The 18607-nt window shown below is 40.8% G+C and overlaps 2 protein-coding genes across 5 annotated transcripts in view; one reads left to right on the top strand and one right to left on the bottom strand.

The window, feature by feature from the left end:
• The window catches only part of LOC144085799 (unconventional myosin-VIIb-like), a 47728-nt gene extending 33054 nt beyond the window's left edge, over window positions 1–14674 (top strand). For 2 of the 3 annotated variants that reach the window (XM_077615448.1, XM_077615449.1), the window contains 12 exons: window positions 3125–3240; window positions 4970–5123; window positions 5216–5371; window positions 6081–6186; window positions 6266–6379; window positions 6489–6576; window positions 6659–6756; window positions 6839–7024; window positions 7139–7255; window positions 7358–7441; window positions 12728–12847; window positions 12945–14674. In XM_077615448.1, the coding sequence (XP_077471574.1) occupies window positions 3125–3240; window positions 4970–5123; window positions 5216–5371; window positions 6081–6186; window positions 6266–6379; window positions 6489–6576; window positions 6659–6756; window positions 6839–7024; window positions 7139–7255; window positions 7358–7441; window positions 12728–12847; window positions 12945–13040 (1435 nt within the window). In that variant the 3' untranslated portion in view covers window positions 13041–14674. Of the gene's footprint in view, window positions 1–3124; window positions 3241–4969; window positions 5124–5215; window positions 5966–6080; window positions 6187–6265; window positions 6380–6488; window positions 6577–6658; window positions 6757–6838; window positions 7025–7138; window positions 7256–7357; window positions 7442–12727; window positions 12848–12944 lie in introns of those variants that run through there. The other variant, XR_013304276.1, reaches the window with a different exon arrangement.
• On the bottom strand, window positions 10940–17200 carry LOC144085803 (uncharacterized). Of its 2 annotated transcripts, none has more exons than XM_077615458.1 (2): window positions 17142–17200; window positions 10940–14975 (listed from the first exon to the last, which is right to left on the bottom strand). In XM_077615458.1, the coding sequence occupies exon 2, from the start codon at window positions 13753–13755 to the stop codon at window positions 13363–13365; it is 393 nt and encodes a 130-aa protein (XP_077471584.1). In that variant the 5' UTR covers window positions 13756–14975; window positions 17142–17200; the 3' UTR covers window positions 10940–13362. The 2 variants fall into 2 exon arrangements, with proteins under 2 accessions (XP_077471584.1, XP_077471583.1); XM_077615457.1 differs by lacking the exon at window positions 17142–17200 and adding an exon at window positions 16515–16611 and having other exon boundaries at window positions 10940–16442.
• Window positions 17201–18607: the final 1407 nt, after the last annotated feature.

Below are 18607 nucleotides of genomic sequence, written 5' to 3' on the forward strand. Positions count from 1 at the left end.
TACAATTTGAAACGTAATTGTACTACGAGACATGCTGAGGAGTACGAAAAATACCAGGGAGATGAGAGAGCCAACCAGGTTGCCAGTCTTAAAACACGTCTTCTGAGGCAACAGGGTTTCTTCAAGAAGGCTACCAAAGACAGTAATGCAGCAGTCAAAGCTAGCTACGCCGTTTGTGAGTTGATTGATCCTGTGCTAAGTGATCCCAAATGGCTCATGGACTTGGCTTTTCTTGTTGATATCACACATGAGCTTAATGTACTGAACAAGAAGCTACAAGGCCAGGGGCAACTTGTCAGTGCTGCCTATGACAACGTGAGAGCATTCTGCACTAAACTTGTGTTATGGAAAGCCCAGCTCTCTCAGACAAACCTTTGCCATTTCCCAGCATGCAAGGCTCTCGTGGATGCAGGCACACCATTCAGTGGTGAGAAGTATGTTGAGGCCATTTCGAAGCTACAGGAGGAATTTGATCACAGATTTGCAGAATTCAAGACACACAAAGCCACATTTTAAATTTTTGCGGACCCCTTCTCCTTTGATGTGCTAGATGCCCTTCCTGAGCTTCAAATGGAGCTCATTGACCTGCAGTGCAACTCTGCACTCAAAGCCAAGTTCAGGGAGGTGAGTGGAGAAGCAGACAAGCTTGGGCAATTTTTGAGAGAGTTGACCCCCAGCTTCCCTGAACTTTCCCGAAGGTTCAAGCGGACCATGTGCCTTTTTGGGAGCACATACTTGTGTGAGAAGCTCTTCTCCACCTTGAACTTCAATAAGTCCAAGTACAGGTCCAGACTTACTGATGAGCATCTTCAAGCTCTACTGAGGGTCTCCACTGCTTCCTCCCTCAAGCCAAATGTGACTATGTGAGAAGAAGCGCTGCCAGGTCTCTAGCAGCAAGGAGTAGGCAAGAGAAGCCGTGTTCAGAATATTTCATGTTCAATGTTCCATTCAAGTTCAGAAAGTTAAAGGTTAAAGAGCTGTTAATACAGACATTTGAAACGGAATAAAAATAATTCATTTTCTCTACTTAGCCAGCCAGTGTATATCTACTGTATGCTCATTAATATTATTTGGTTTTGTATTACTGATTGATTTATTTTTTATTCATCTTTAAGTTAATTTATTTAATTCATTATTTTTTGTTAAAAAATAAAGATATTTGATAACGTTGGAATGTTTTATCAGTGCTTTTCTTGTGGAAATCCTGATGCGGCCCAGTCTCACCCAGACTCGGCCTCTAGCGGCCCCCAGGTAAATTGAGTTCGAGACCCCTGATATAAATGCAAAGGATCGTCTGCTGGATTGCACATTCCTAAAGAGCAGTGGCGGTCCGTGCATTTCCTAGTGACGCCTTCAGCTATCGGAATCAATCCAACCCTCAAAAACTATTTTATGGCTATAAAACCTCTACTGCAGCTACAGCTGCGACACATAAAAAATCATCAATAATAACCTCATACCATTGAAATAGTATTTAGGAATGTAGCCATATTTTACTCACCAAAAATCCTTTTTAACTGTACACAATATCCATCCTTCTTTCTTTCCTCCTTTTCTATCGCCATCGAAGCTAATGCTGAAAGTCGAGCCTGTCCTGGCATACGTTTTTATTCGATTTAGTGCTGAAAATGTTCGTTCCTGGTTGTGGCAGGCTTGCTTGCTTCGGAGTTGTCCGACCTTTCTTAATGATGTCCAGATTTTTTTCCTTGAAAAGTCCGTCTTGAAAATGGCTTTGACAGTAAATCTGCAAACAAATCTATTTCTTCTCCTCCTTCAGCCATTGCGGGTTGACAAAACCGCCATTAAATCAACACAACAATATATTTGCTTGTGCAGCTCGCTCCAGATACAGTTTAGTAGCTCTGGCTAGTCCACTCTATCACTAGCCAATCATAGTTGGTGAAAACGATGACGTATCCCTACGCCTGCGAGAAGGCAATGACGTATCCGTACGCCTGCGAGAAGGCAATGACGTATCCCTACGCCTGCGAGAAGGCCTTGGTGTCACCAAATCGAATTTTGATTGGTTAAAGTAAAAGTCTTATCGACGCTTGTTTAATGCAGCAGAGACTGCAGAACTGATTGCGAAGGCCTTGAGGCAGATTTCTGACCCTGGCAACAAATAATGGCTGAAATGTGATTGGTTAAATGGTTCAATATGAAAACACACATCTGGAAGCAGTGCAACCAGGGGGAAAAGCAATGAAAGGAAGCTAACAGACAATTTGGAATTATTTAATGAGTATTCATGGACAAAATATAATTAACATCAGTCTGTGATTCAGATATTTCTTAGGCCAACAGCGAAGGCCTTGAAGGCCCTGATGGCACACCACTGCTAAAGGGTGTTGCCTGCACGTAGACAATTTTTTAAAAAAGTGCCGTGAGCAGTACAACCAGGAAGTGTGTCCGTAGCGGTCTCGTTTGTCATCCCTAGGTAAGATGGCGGTGCCCTGAATGAGAAATGGCAGGCACAAGTAGTAAGTGAGTTTTATCACGTTTTATGCAAGATAGGTTTTTTTCCCTTGAATTTCATTCATTGACGTCAAAATTAATTTTGTTTAGTGTTTCATCTTTTTATCGCTTCTCTATTTTGAAATAAATGACCGAATCGGCCGCATTGTCTTGTGATATGGCGTTTTGTGCATGTCTAGTCTAATTTGTGCGAATATAAGCCGTATCCTCGATTCAGTCATCATTTTTTTAGCGCCAAATACGGCGTATATGTGAGAAAATACGGTAGCTCACGGCACAACTCTATCTTTACGTATGCACACATTTATTTAACTCTGCGGCCTTCTTTAAAAACTTAGAATATATATTTTTAGCTAGACATTAATATATAATATTTAGAAACAGAAACATCCCTTAATTCTGATATTTCGCTAATGGTGTGAAATGTAGAGCCATTTTATCAGAGCAACTCAATGTTTTCTCTCCATCACAGCTGCTTCTTTATGGTGATTTTCAATAAGTGGTTAATCAATAGAGTGCATTATGTGTAGCCTGTATGAATAGAAAATCTTTTATATGGATTTGGAACTTGATTTGATCACGCAGGTGCCCAAAATGTATGCATAAATGTTTATTTAAACCCTCTCATTGTACTTAAATGTTTGCAAAGACCTCAAGATAAAGAAAGGCTATGGGTGTGTTCAAGAGAACCCGTGAAGCAGCCGCTTATGAAGAATCTGGTCCATAACTCTGATCTGAACTCCCTTGCCTGCAGTGCCTTCACTTATATCCTAATAGCAATTGCTGTTATGTCATTTGTGTGGATGACATTATCAATGTCTTACAAGGCTGAGTTTGTATAAACCCATTTATTTTAAACTTTATTTTTTGTTTCTCCAGAAAATGTTTTCTCAAAATATGACTTTAAAAGGTCCTTCATTTTCTTTTCTGTTTATTATTGAAAAGTGGTCCCCAATTACCGGTCCGCAAATCAATCTTTATTTTCCTTTAGGAGAGGCGTGCACATAATTGGTAGAAAATTATTGCAATACATTTCCATAAATATATTTTCAGTTAAGCTTTTGCGATATATTTATTTGCATCCTGAAAAAATATAAATTATTGGTCACCAAATCAAAATTATTTACAGTAATTTTCCTCAGCCATTCTTCGTCGCCCGCGAAAAATTTGCAAATGCATGCATGACTCCGGAGGTTGAAATCATCCAAGCTCCTCTGTTTGAAAAGGTTGTGGTGAAAACCCAAAACTTCAAAATTGGCGAGTTAACACTACAGGAAGAAAGGAACCATTGAGGCCCTCTAAGTGGACGCAAATTCATCAGGTGGTTTAAAATCGTCCGGAGAGTCCCAAAGCCTACTAAAGAGAATCGCCTCAGCATGGAGAAGCTCAGTCGCGCCCAATTAATGACACGCCGTTCATTTTGTCGACTTCAAATATCGTTGAACGTCAGCATCTCCTCCAAATGCTTGGAAATGCAACTTTTTTTCCCACCCATTAATGACCGTTTTTGAGATCGTGAGTTTGTCTCCCTTATCTTTTCATCAAATGCTGCTTCGGAAGGTCCCCCATAGTTTTTTTTCTTTTATGAGCGACACCAGTGCCGCGATTGAACGCCTCCAGTGCGCCATCCGGAACGCCCGAGTGGGTTTTGGGTCTGATAAATGCGCCTTCTTTTATCTTAGAAATCCACAATCGTAAATCCAATACACACAATTTTCTTCTTTATTTGGGATGGGAACTTTGGGATTACAATCCTGACCGCTTGGACGAGGTATGGGAATCATTTAATCATTAGTGGGCAGAGTATGGCTATCACAATATGATTGTAAACAATGCAAAAGTGCTAAACATGCAGTTTATTGAAAAAAGAAGAGTTTTTAAATTTAGCAAGTTAAACACCAATTTTCTTTTGTAAACGTGCAAAATATTTAATAGTGGGAGTTGAAATTTATTGCAATAATTTTCAATTACTGGTTTCCAGGCTAAAATTAAAATTAATTAAGTTTTTGCGGACAAAATAAGAATTGATTTACTCGGCTAGACAAATTAATTTTTGCCACAATTTTTTTTCTAGGCTCTGCTTTCGACTCAGCTGGTCCTCTAGGTCGGAGTTGCCACATCTTAACGCAAAGAAACCTATTCAATGCACATATCTGTTGGGCCTTTACACATTACATTTTCGTGATCTTTTCCAAGCTTAGGTATGATTGAAATTTAGCTCTCATAACATGTCGTTGTAGTAGTCATGCTCCTACCTAGAAAATAGGAAGCGCTTTAACCATCCATGGTGAGAAAATAGTTGTTGACCGTTATTATTGAGAACTAGGCATCAATTGAAAATTGAGTCCATGCCATCTGAAAGTCAACTCCATATCACGCACTTCCAACTAACTTAAAAAAAAGTTCCCTTTGCTTCATAACAGAAAACATAATTTCTGAAAAGGTCTTTGTTATTCTTAGTAATTATGAGTGAGTCCTTGACCTTGGTTGCTACCGATTCTTAAGTACATGGGTGACTACCCCATCAAGCAGGTCCGTAGCCCCATAGAGCTGACTGACCAGATCTTTGGCCCTGCTATCCAACACAAACTTCTGCAGGATGAGATCTATTGCCAGATCATGAAACAAATGACCAATAACAACAACAGGTACAGTAGTTGTGCCCATAGTTTTTATTTATTTTTTATTTTGATCATGTGAGTTAATTGATGAATTCCACTAAAATATTTTCTCCCTGCAGGTTGAGCATGGAGCGAGGGTGGCAGCTGATGTGGCTGTGTTCAGGCTTGTTCCCACCTAGTCAAGATTTATTGAGACATGCTCAGCGCTTCCTTGAGTCACGAACTAGACAACCCCTGGCTACAGAATGCCTCCAGAGGTTGAAGCAGATGCGCAGGTCAGGCTGCATACAAAAAGATAACATGAGGACACTTTAACACTGGATTTGATTTGGTACATGGACCTCCAAGCAAAGTATTGTTATACCATGACTCATAGTGTATAAAACTTATGCCTCTAACTGAATATTTGACAGTTTATACATGTATAGAATACTTAATTTCCCTCTTGTATTGGACCACATTAGATTGTTTTAAATTGAATGGATAGCTCTTTTACAATATTCTTTCATTCATTTTATACACTGCTTAGCAGTGCTGAGCCTAATCCAGCTAACTATGGACACCAGGTGGCGGTCACCCTGCATTGGTGGCTAGCCAATCGCAGAGCACAAGGAGACGGACAACCATTCACGCACACACTCATACCTGGACAATTTGTTCAACGAGCCTACTGTGCATGTTTTCTTGGGAGGGATGTGGGAGAAAACCGGAGTAACCGGAGAAAACCCACGCAAGCCCGGGGAGAACGTGGAACCTTCACGCAGGAATGTCAGGACCTGGGATCGAACCCTTGATCCCAGATCTGTGAGGCAGTCGTGTTAACTGCTTGTCCACCTTGCCACCTTCTATTACAAAAAGAACATAATAATGTAAACACTGTTCATCTTGTGTTTGTAAAACTCTACTGAGTGCAAGGTCTTTTACATTTCTCAACATAGTGGCTAGTTTTAATTAATGCCTCTTTCATTTGTCTCATATTCTCAGTAAGGAACCGAGGAAGAGACCACCTCCTTTGGTTGAAATAGATGCCATTCAACAGAACAGCACCCACATTTTCCATAAAATTCACTTCCCAAATGACACACATGATGTAAGATACAAACCACACCTGTAAACACAGTTAAAAAATATTTAATCACTTACATAGCATTTCATGAATATTTTTGCAGCTATACGAGGTGACATCTACGACAACAATCCAAGAGCTTTGCTACAGTATTTCATCTCAGCTAAATCTGAGGTCGCCCGATGGATATGGCCTCTATTTGAAAACACCAAACAAAGTGTGTTTTTTAGCTTCTATTGTTGTTTTTTTCCCCCCAACTTTGGTACTCTTCATTTCAAAGGCTTTGGGAAGTACTTTCATTTTCATCTCTTCCCTTTTAACTTTAGATGCTGAGCTTGATTGAAGATGAGTATTTCTTTGACAGTTTACGCGAGGCATCCGATATTTCAAAAAAAGGGAAAAAAGTGAGAGAAGGTATCACATCCAAAAAAGACACACTTGCACAATCTGCACTTTTTAGCCTTGCTGTTTTTCTAATTGACATTTTACTCATCAGTTAGCTTAGCCTATGGTCTGATTTTTAAGAGGAAGCTCTGGTTCAATGTCATCCCAGGAAAAGACTTAGTTGCTGACCTCACGTTCCATTTCCCACAGGTATCAAAAAGAATACTTTTTTGCACTGTTGTTGAAAAAAATCTACATGTAACGTGTGTGTTCTTAAATGCTGCCACATTAGGAAGTGCCTAAATACCTGCTGGGCTATCACAACTGCAGTAAAGACGACATGATTAGACTTGGTGGGCTGCTTTTCAGAGCCAAAGTGGATTCTGACAGGTCACAGTTTGTCATGATACCCAAAATGTTGAGAGACTTGGTCCCTGCTGACCAGATCAAAAGCTTGTCCCCTGAGGAATGGAAGAAGGTAACTAAGAATGACAGTGCATTCAAAGAATCTTACCAAGTGTAACCTGTACTTGCTTTCATGCATGCATTGATATCCTTCAAAATAAGTTGGGTGGAATTTTGCTTCCTCCAGAACATCATGTCATCCTACAACAAGCAGAGCGGCATCACACTGGATGAATGCAAAATTGCCTTCCTTCAAGCTATATCAAGCTGGCCAACCTTTGGCTGCTCCTTCTTTGAAGTTAAAGTAAGTTATAAGGATGAAAGACAGGTCCGCATAATACTGTATATGTGAATTTCCATTGTAAAATGTGTAGTTTATTCATGATTGCTTCTGCAATTTTTGCAGCAAATGTGTGAGTCGAGCTACCCAAGTACAGTTTTAATTGCTATCAGCAAACAGGGTGTAAGCTTAATAGACCCAAAATCAAAGGTAAGCACACTAAATAACAGTGTCTGGACCCGGCACACATTTAATCATTTATTTTATACAAATTCTTTGTTGGGGTTGGGGGTGGGATTGCCACAGAAAACAGGCTAGAACACTGTCACATATGACTAGAAGTGATCGTCAGAGGTGGGTAGAGTAGCCAAAATGTTACTCGAGTAGTGATACTTCAAGAAAATATTACTCAAGTAAAAGTAGGCATCCAATTTTTTTTACTTCGGTACAAGTAAAGTGAAAGTGAAGTATTTGTTGAAAATAATACTCAAGTAATGAATAACGGCTTACAATGTCTGGTTTTTATGAAAAACAATTATATTTTCTTTCTCAGCATCTATATGAACTTTTATCATTATATTGTATTATTATTATATTACAAGCAGAGGTGCTCGGCTTCGCCTGTCCCACCTGCTTGTTTAGAACCAAAAGACAGTTGATGCGCTATTTAAAAAAATCTCTTTTGAAAAATGGGTCAGATGAGAAATGAAAATTTCAGTTTCACGCAAAGCACAGCAAACATTTGTATACAATTATGTTCAGGTATGATACAGAAGAAGTTCAGCACTTCAAATAAATCAGGCAAAATGTACAGATATGATATGAGAAGCAATTCAATTCAATCAAGCTAAAGCGTCAGTAGGGTACCAAAACAAAGTAGCACACAATGTCAGTTTGAGGAATATGTAGAAATAGAATTCTCTTTCATGGGGATGCTGAAAAGTGAAAGAAAATATAAATATTCTGGAGAGAGCTAAGGTTAAAATGAAATTTACTTACAAAAAAACAAGATAGCAACACCCACACAGTCAGCCCAACCCCATTGGAAACAATAACCACAAACACGGATTACCCAAATCAACCAAGCAGCAGCAACACTTTAAATGCACATTTACAATCATTTGATTGTGTTAACGACGACCATCAACTCGCACCCATAAATCTGGATCCATGCCCTGTTTAAGAGCACAGGAGCCCCAAAGAAATGTATACCTCGAAATGCAAACAAATCAGGGCCAATCAAGGCTATACATGAAGCCAACTCAAAAGCACGAATATATCTACCGAAAGGCGTAGTAAACGTGGAAGGAAAACAGTTTTCCCACACCTGAAAACTCGCTGACCAATCAGGCACGCGGTGTGTTTAGGAACATCATGTAAAAACAACAATCCATACATAAACTCTGCTTTCAACTTTAACAAATACAAAGCTCTTTACACACTTAGAGAAGGTGAAGAAATTCAATCACTCGTCTATTAGGATGCTACAGCCGTTTCTGGCCAGCAAAAAAATTCAACTCCATGATGCACGGTTTGGATTAACGTAGCATGAGAATCTTAACATATCCATCCATCACTCCATCATCATAACTCCATCCATCCACCACTCCTTCCATCCATCATCACTCCATCCATCCATCCATCCATCACTGCGCCGGTCTTTTGGTCACCGGTCTTTTGGTCGCGGTCTTTAGGTCGCCCGGAAGTTTGGTCGTCATCTTTTGGGTCGCCGGTCTTTTTTGTCGCCGGTCTTTTGGTCGCCTGATCGGCTGCTGCCATCTACTGTCAATTTATTAAATAGCAGATGGTGTTTTTATTGAAGCAGTCCAATGAACCTTCATTCTCTCTTGTAGAACTTGGAGAACTTGCAATGTTGAAATACTTTAGATTAGATGGTCATTTTTATCAAACAAATAAAATTATTAGTATACTTTAAGTTAGACAGTATTTAGATCGTTTCAACAGTATTTAGACTCTAAATACTGTTGAAACGATCTCAATAGTGTTGAAACGATCTAAATATGTAATATCAAAATATCAATAAGGACACTCATTTAACACAACGGCTGCTGCCATCGACTGTCATAGGCGTCCAATGAACCTTCATTCTCGCTGGGAGAATGAATGGGAGAATCTCTCTTAAAGTATAAAAATGGTTAAGAATGCCCAGAAAAGTGTTCCAAAAGCGGAGTAATAGTTTTAAAAACAGCATTTAATGATTAAATACAAATCCTGGAGCTTTTCAGACATAAATTGGGGGTGATTTTCCCGGGGGAAAGACAGCTATAAACCTCGGCGCGACCAAATGCGACGACCATTTGCGAAAGGGCCTAAATTTCACTAAAACGGGGTAAAATACGCACTTATTGATGAAATACAAATACCGGAGCTTATCAGACATGACTACCGGGCTCTGGGGGTGATTTTCCCGGGGGAAAGACAGCGATAAAAGTCGGCGCGACCAAATGCGACGACCATTTGCGAAAGGGCCTAAATTTCACTAAAACGGGGTAAAATACGCACTTATTGATGAAATACAAATACCGGAGCTTATCAGACATGACTACCGGGCTCTGGGGGTGATTTTCCCGGGGGAAAGACAGTGATAAAAGTCGGCGCGACCAAATGCAACGATATGCGACCATTCGCAAAAGTGCCAAAAATGCACTAAAATGCGGTAAAATCAGCACTTAGTGATGAAATACAAATACTGGAGCTAAAAGGACAGCCGATGGCAGCAGCCGATGTGTTAAATGAGTGCTCTTATTGATATTTTGATATTAGATATTTAGATCGTTTCAACAGTATTTAGATCGTTTCAACAGTATTTAGATCGTTTCAACAGTATTTAGAGTCTAAATACTGTTGAAACGATCTAAATACTGTCTAACTAAAAGTATACTAATACTTTTATTTGTTTGATAAAAATGACCATCTAATCCAGTGGTTCCCAAACTGGGGGGCGTGCCCCCCTAGGGAGGCGTAAAGAGAATTCAAGGGGGGCGTGAAGTCATCTGCTAAAAAAATGTTTAAATAGATTATAAGAATAATAAAATCAAAGAACAAATATCTGCCATTAAATACATGCAAAATATGATTATAGCAGTCAATCCAACGGTCCAACCCGTTTTCTATTAACAGAGATCTGTTTTCCTGAACAATGCTAAGAAATAAATGCAATAAAATAAAATAAGTTCACATGAGCAAAAGAGGAAGTGGGAGGAGGGGCGTGCGCGTCTACTGGAAGCAAGAAGGGGGGCGTCAGGTAAGATAGTTTGGGAACCACTGATCTAATCTAAAGTATTTCAACATTGCAAGTTCTCCCAGAGAGAATGAAGGTTCATTGGACTGCTTCAATAAAAACACCATCTGCTATTTAATAAATTGACAGTAGATGGCAGCAGCCGATCAGGCGACCAAAAGACCGGCAACAAAAAAGACCGGCGACAAAAAAGACCGGCGACAAAAAAGACCGGCGACCCAAAAGACGACGACCAAACTTCCGGGCGACCTAAACGCGACCTAAAGACCGCGACCAAAAGACCGGTGACCAAAAGACTAGCGACCAATCGACCGCACACGATCACTCCATCCATCCATAATTCCATCCATCCCTCCATCATCCATCCTTCCATCCATCCCTCCATCACTACATCCCTCCATCATTCCATCCCTCCATCCTTCCATCCATCCCTCCATCACTACATCACTCCATCCATCCCTCCAAAGCCTCCCTGTATCGTAATCTAAATGCATTTAAGGTCGATACGGTCGTTTATTTCAAAATAGAGAAAGATAAACGGATAGAACGCTAAACAAAATTAATTTTGACGTCTATGAATGAAATTCAAGAAAAAAACGTACGTATCGTAGCATAAAAAGTGGAAAAACTCACATTCCCGTCAATGCTCGCTCGGGGCTCAGCCATCTTACCTAGGGCGCTGCCGTCTAAACCTAGTTAAACGTGGTCTGACTGGCCAGACGCGAGTAGCCTTGATTTTGAAATAAAACAAAATTTAGATTTTTTTTCGTTGTACTCTCTAATATGAACCATCGAAAGCATTGAGATATTTTGACCATAAAAGCAATATGGCTGCCACATCTTAAATTTCTGGTAAGAAAATTGTAATTTGTGTCATTAGAAAGCACCAGGTTCTCATCAAGATAGACTTATTTCTTTTTTTCAAATTCAATACAGTGGTAACTCGAGATAAGAGCTTAATTCGTTCCGGGACTGAGCTCGTATGTCGATATTCTCGTAATTCGAACGAACGTTTCCCATTGAAATGAACTAAAAACAAATTAATTTGTTCCAACCCTCTGAAAAAACACCAAAAACAGTATATTGGATTGTAAATTTTTTTTTATTTCTTCTAATCGCCATCTATTAACAAAGTAAGACATAACTAGTGGTTTAATATTCCTAAAATGTGTTTAATAGAACTAAAATTAGACGGATTTCGCGGAGGGTAGAGAGAGGGACATAGAGGGAGGCGGGGCGAGACTTTTAGCACCGGTGAATCGTAATATAACATAAACAAATTTAAATGAACTTGGATTACGATGCAGACACACTCAAAAATAAATTTAATCAAACTTTACACAAAACTTAATTCTAATTTTGTTTTACATTTTTATACCTTCTCCTGGCCGGGTTGGCTGTTTGCCACGCCTCCACCCTCACTTTCACTTTCAATGGGCTGTTTGCTGTTGTATTCCCTTCAAAATATTCCGAAAATGATGCAAAAAAATGTCCTCACCATAGGATAACGCACGACCACTTGCCAACGAGATGTAGTCTTGAACTAGCTATCGCTCCGCCAACGGGAGCTTACAGGCTAAGGGGGAACACTGAAAAAATGCAACGCTCTGCCCAGTGCTCGTAGATATCTGTTACACACGAAAGAGATGCGGAAAAAAGACAGTGCACTACAATGATAAACAGCCTCATGTCTTGGCCACCTGGCTTTCTCGTATCTAGAGATAATTATTTGCTCGAAATTTTACTCGTATCTCGAAATCCTTGTATGTCGGGGTGCTCATATGTTGAGGTACCACTGTAATTTAATATTTTGTATTTACAGAGACGGGCATATTAACTTCCTTATGATATTGACCCTAATAATGTGCTTTTGATTACATTTTACACAAAAAAAACGCTGTGACTCAAGTGTCCAAGCGTCTCAGAAATACCACTTGTGATGATTTTTCTCAAGATTTTCCCTTCAAAGTAACATTTAACACAGTATTTGTACTCCCTATTAAAACCATGAATATAGAGGTGAACATTGGGAATCATCCGCCCGGCTTATACACGAGAAATAGTAAAATTCAAAAATTTCAAGGCAATTTTCAGGGTGTGCCTTATACTCATCTCAAATTCCTCTTATGTTGGGGCACTTGTATGTCAAGGTATTACTGTAGTTATATTCTTTTGTCAAGCTTGAATTGACCAAAGTGACCCATTAACACTCAGTTGTATTTTGAACCTCACAGGAGTTGTTGGTCTTGCACCCATTCAGCCGCATCACAGAGTGCCACAGCAGAGGTGACTATTTCCAGATGACCATTGGCACCTTGGTCAAAGGGAACATCTTTACCTGTGAAACCTTCCAGGTGTCTCTCCCACTCCTGCATGATATTTAATCACCATATTCAAGGCCCTTGTTTTTCTAAGGCTGTAATTCCTGATAACCGTTATTTTATGTTTCAGGGACATACAATGGAAGACCTTCTCAGATCATATGTCCGGATGTATGAAAGGGAAAGGCAGGCATTTCAAACAAACAAAAAAAAAGTGTTTTCTTGAGCTGCCGTGATTTACACAAGCTCACATAAGTATCCACAGTTGTTATTATCATTATGCTTATCATTAAATTTCCAATTCACTGCATCCTTCTGTGAGAAAAGCAAGTTATTGTATAGACCATAATGTATATTAAGGACCTTTCGAAACATAGTCCGGCCGTTCCGGCAGTCGTCCTGTCCAGCCCGCGAGGAAGCGGCGGGCCCGCCAGTCTAGCAGTCGTCCGGCCCGGCCCTTGAGGAGTTGTCCTCGTCGGGAGCTCATCCCGGCCGACCCGCAATGAGGCCCCTGGCTGGCCAGTCAAACAATCGTCCGGGTAGTCCCGCTAGGCAGTAGCCAGGCGTCTCGCGCCCTGGAGAGTCTCTGCAGAGGCGACGGCACTGTCGCATGTTGCCGCCCCCTGAATGGTCTCCTGACCGCCGTGTTGGTGCGCAGCGGCGAAGTGGCGGAACGACTCACCCAAAACCGTGGCGTGTTGGGAGGCCGCCTCGACCGGGAAGCATGAAGGGTGATCGCCATCAGAGTCGCCGCCGAGGGCGTCTTTGCCCTCGGCCTTGGTGACGCTGAGAGGGTCTCCGCCTTCAGTCTCATTGTTGCCGTCACTAAAAGGGTCTCCGCCCTCGGCCTTGTTATCGTCGCCGTCGCCGACAGAGTCTCCCCCCTCGGCCTCGTTGCCGAGAGGGTCTCCGCCCTCGGCCCTTGAAGAACGTCTTGCCATTGACCATGAATACTTATTAAATAATTCCAAATTGTCTGTTAGCTTCCTTTCATTGCTTAACCCCTGGTTGCGCCCCTTCCAGATGCGTTTTCATATTTAAGCATTTAACTAATCACATTTCAGCCATTATTTGTTGCCAGGGTCAGAAATCACAATCAGTTCTGCAGGCCCTGGAGCATAAAAAAAGTGTCGATAAAACAGTTGCTTTGACGAATCTAAGTTCGAGTTTGCAACACCAAGGCCTTCTCGCAGGCATAAGGAAACAGCATTTTCACACACTATGTTTGGTGTAAGATGTTCTTTTGTTCTGAAAGATGAGTGACAAAATATTGGCAAGACATTATTGAAGTTTCCGTGGTCAATTCCCATTATTAGCAAGTGAAAGGACCAGAATCTCATGCTGACACCATATTTTAAAGCATTGTCTCCTCCCAAAGTGGGCATTAAATTGAATATAAGTTGGTTGGTTTCTGTTACACAGGAACATGGCTGGTTTGAAATCAAATATTATTGGGTCTTAACTTAGACATTTGTTGGGACAGAGATTCTCAAGATATCTCTTTGAACCATAAAAACAAGATATTTGAATGTCAGGAAAAGTTTTACAGTGTTTTGTTTCTCTTTGAACAGCTTTTTACAACTGCCAGAACACAGCTCAATTGTTTATACTGCAAACACCAGTGCCACATAGTCTGTTCGCACATTACTGTGAAGAATGCTACCCCATGATCAGATAGTGACACGCACTTCATTCTGTAAGCTAAATTATGTATAAAATAAAGTATATTTTGAATATGACACAAATGGGAATGTATATTTTAAATATATTACAAACCCCCTGTTTACAGATGAAACTGTGTAAAAAAACTAGTAATCAAATAATTCAAAAATTAACACATCCAAACCTTCAGTATGGTTAAAAAACGTGAGCAATTTTGACGTACCCGAAAGAAAAAAACACTTTACACACTACATCATGGTGACAAAAAAACTAGAAAGAAAATATAAAAATCAAATACTCATCGACTAGATAGCCCGCAATTGAAGCTCTTCTTGTAGTTCTTCCTCTTCTTCCAGCGGTCTGCGATCCCAGTCTAGGTCCATCAGTAATAAAAGTCCACATTCAAAGAAAATTAACCATGGGTAACAGACATTATTTCATTATCTTCCATAAGAACAGCATCAAAACGGCCATGAGAAGGAGAGCCGGTAGGAGAACACTGAATGGGAAAATTATACACAAGTGAATGAGTAGCAGAAACATTCGAGTTAATAATACTAAAAATAAATCTAATCATTGCTTTCACAATGCAACAATACAGAAACTAAGAAGTAAAAACGAGAAGAATAGAACGGAATAGTAAAAGAAGCCTTTAAAGAAACTCAATTTTTTCCATTTTGCAAGATTGTCAAAAGCAAGACATTGCAAGTTCCTGCCCGCCCAAAGGTAGCGGCGACTCTCCGGGCCCCCTGGACGAGGGGGTCGGCGGCAGCGACTCTCCGGGCCCCTTGGACGAGGGGTTAGGCGGCGGCGACCCTCCGGACCCCCTGGACAAGGCGCTCGGCCAACACTTAAAGGGCCGGTGCGGACGCCCGCAGGACTGGCTGATCCCACGCCTCGTCACCGGCCGGCGCGGACGCCCGCCGGAACGGCCAATCCCACGCCTTGCCACTTGGCTATCCACACAGGACTTTGAGGACCACACAGTTCCTCTTGCACGAATCAAACGTGACCTTATTCGATAAAAGTGTACGGGTTTTTATCGGCGCTACACACAGAAAAAAACGACTTCCGCACGCAGTTCACATAGAAAAGCGATTTTGTTTCGAAAAAGAATATAGCCTTTTTGGCCCGATCATACACAGAACGTGACTTTCAACACGGCCCACACAGAGCGCGACTTTCCTTAAACAACTTCAACAAAAATACACAGAAATACAATTTCCATGAATAAGAATAACAATGTTATCTCACCAGGACGACAATCACAAATCTTTCCCCAGACTCTTCTAATATTTTGATGCTTCTATAAATTACGCAGAATTTAAATCTGCTTACCTTTGTGTTTTCGAATATGACACAAAGGGAATGTATATTTAAAACGTATTACACTATTTATGATCCAGGCAAAGATACAATTTGCATGGCAGAGCATTGTGGGATGAAAAACAAGGCTCTAAATCCATTAAAACATTTTTTTGCTTCCCAAATAAATCCTACATTCTAATATATTTGTGGTTGCTATATTAATATTCCTTCATAATAATTTTGATACTAGATGCTTGCATACCTGTCAACCTCTGCCGATAACTGCCCTTATAAATGATTATGATTCCCCTTACAAACCCCCAAAAAACCTTACAAACACCGTACGACGCATGTTTACTCGCGGTAACCAGACATTGTAATAGAAATAACAAAGGTAATTTGCATACAAAGTCTTTTATTCAATTTAAAAAGTTTACAATGCAATAAACTGTGCCTTCAGGGCTTCCTATTGTAAGCCAATGTGCATGATTTAGCAGACTTTATCTGCTCTAATGAGGGTCTCACTTGTGAGCAACAGTTGTCACAGTTCAATTTCATCTGTAATAAAGAAGTAAGAGTGTCTGTTCCCATTGTCTTTCTGTACTCTGTATGAATTTTCCTCACATGGCTGAAAATCCACTCGCAGCAACTTTCACGTCTTTATTGCAAGGGACACAGAATGAGAATTGAGTGCCTCTTAACGATGCTTTAATCCAGCCAGCATATTCACCTTGAAGTAACTCCCATTCTTTCTGGTGTCGACCCAATCCTTGAGTTCTTCGTTTCTTACTAGGTGGCTCCTCCATGCTTGCTTCCACGATATTTACTCTATGTATATCTACGCATGCGCATGTCATTCTTTATCGATATTGCTGTACGCACGGCTAAAAAAATACATACGATTGAGGATAATTTTTGCTGGTATAACGTGACAATAGTAACGATCGATGACAGTAGCGTCGTTGGCTACCAGCCTACGAGACTATCTGGATTTTAGCCAAAACGGTCTTGTTGAGATCGGTTTTCATAAATATTGGCGATTTAAAAAAAAAAAAATGTTTCCCCGTACAAAAGTCGGTGTACGGCGTACATGATTTGAAATGGTAAAAAAACGTATAAAATACGTATAAAACGTACAAGTTGACAGGTATGTGCTTGGGCTTTTGTCAGAGTCTCCCAATATCAGGGCCCATGTAATACTGTATTATAATTTGTGACTTAGCACATTAGTTGGATATATTTTCACAATTTACGCAGGCTTGAAAACTGCTTACATTATTTTTTCATGTCTAAGCCTTGTCATTCACAAATCTTCTTAAAATCTGTTTCACGGTCTGGTTAAACCTAGTTAACTCACCTGTCTATGGATAATAAGGTGCAGAAGTATGCCCACATCTGCTCGACGCCTCTCACCGCGAGCAACTCCAGAGTGGAAGCGTGTCCAACCCCCCTCGAGAGGAGTATTACCAGAACACAAGCTGTGCGTAGAGGTGAGCCCGACTACATCAAGCCGGAATTTCTCGACCTCACGCACTACCTCAGGCTCTTTCCCAACCAGACAGGTAACATTCCAAGTCCCAAGAGCCATCTGCCGCCCAGCTTTCGACGCACCCGACCTCTTTGGCACTTCTCATAGGTGGTGAGCCCATGTGAGGGGGAACCCACATCGCCTCTTCGGGTTGTGCCCGGCAGGGCCCCATGGGTGTAGGCCACCGTGCTCCTCCTCCGGGCCTGCCTCCAGAGTGGGGCCCCGGTGACCCGCGTCCGGGGGAGGGAAATCATAGTCCGTAGCTCTTTCTCGTCACAAGAAGTCTTCTGAGCCATTTTTCATCTGGTCCCTTAACTCAGACCGGTTGCCATGGGTGACCCGCCCAGGGGCACAAGGCCCCAGACAACATAGCTCCAAGGATCACTGGGACACACAACCCCACCACCACAATAAGGCGATGACTCGTCGGGGGAGTCCTGTCTTTTCCCTTGCTAATAAAGAGAATTGACCACGGATGCTTCAATAATGTCTTGCTTATATTTTTGTTGACACTTATCTCACCAGATCTTTCAGAACAAAAATAAGAACATCTTACAATGGTGACGCTGGTCATGATTTGCTCTGAAAGTCCAGACGAAACCATGACTTTCCTTGCAGACTCTTGGGGTGACAAAACAAAAATGTAAGCGGATTTAAATTTTGCAAAATTTAAAGAAACATCAACATTTTAGAAGAGTCCATGGGGAAAGATCTGATATTGTCGTCCTGGTGAGATAAGATTGTTATTGTTATTCACGGAATTCATATTTTTGTGTTTTTGCTGAAATTGTTGAGTTTGTAAGGAAAGTCGACCTGTATGAATTGTGCCGAATACATACTTTTTTGAAACAACGTCGCTTTTCTGTGTGAATTGCACCAATAAAAACCTGTACTCTTTTATCGAAATGAGGTCACATTTCTGTCTGACTCGTGGAGGAATACTGGTCTTCCTTTTGGTAGCATCATGTATGGTTCGCCAAGAAAGCATCTGTGTGAGCTTTCGAAATCGTGCAAGAAAGCAGCTGTGTGCACTCTCAAAAACCGTGTAAAGATTTATTGTTTTATCAATAAACTAAGAATATGGCAAGTTCAGAGGTTGATGGAAAATATAGGTTAATTATACTGGTGGAATGAATAAGTAGATTCTATAAAATGAATGAGAAAACTTGAGGCAGATGGGTGGAGTAGAGCTGAGTATAGGACAGCAGCAGTTGGAAATAAAGTGGTGAAGTCAGAAAGAAAATGAGAGTGGTTTAAAGAGAAGGATGGTGATTGCTTTGAGAGAAGTGATTAAT

This window comes from Stigmatopora argus, chromosome 12, assembly GCF_051989625.1.
Source record: "Stigmatopora argus isolate UIUO_Sarg chromosome 12, RoL_Sarg_1.0, whole genome shotgun sequence".
In the NCBI taxonomy this organism is placed as follows: Eukaryota; Metazoa; Chordata; class Actinopteri; order Syngnathiformes; family Syngnathidae; genus Stigmatopora; species Stigmatopora argus.

Bases quoted from the DNA above. Each gene is read 5' to 3' on its own strand.
- LOC144085803 (XM_077615458.1), bottom strand. From the start codon at position 13,755: ATGGCAAGACGTTCTTCAAGGGCCGAGGGCGGAGACCCTCTCGGCAAC.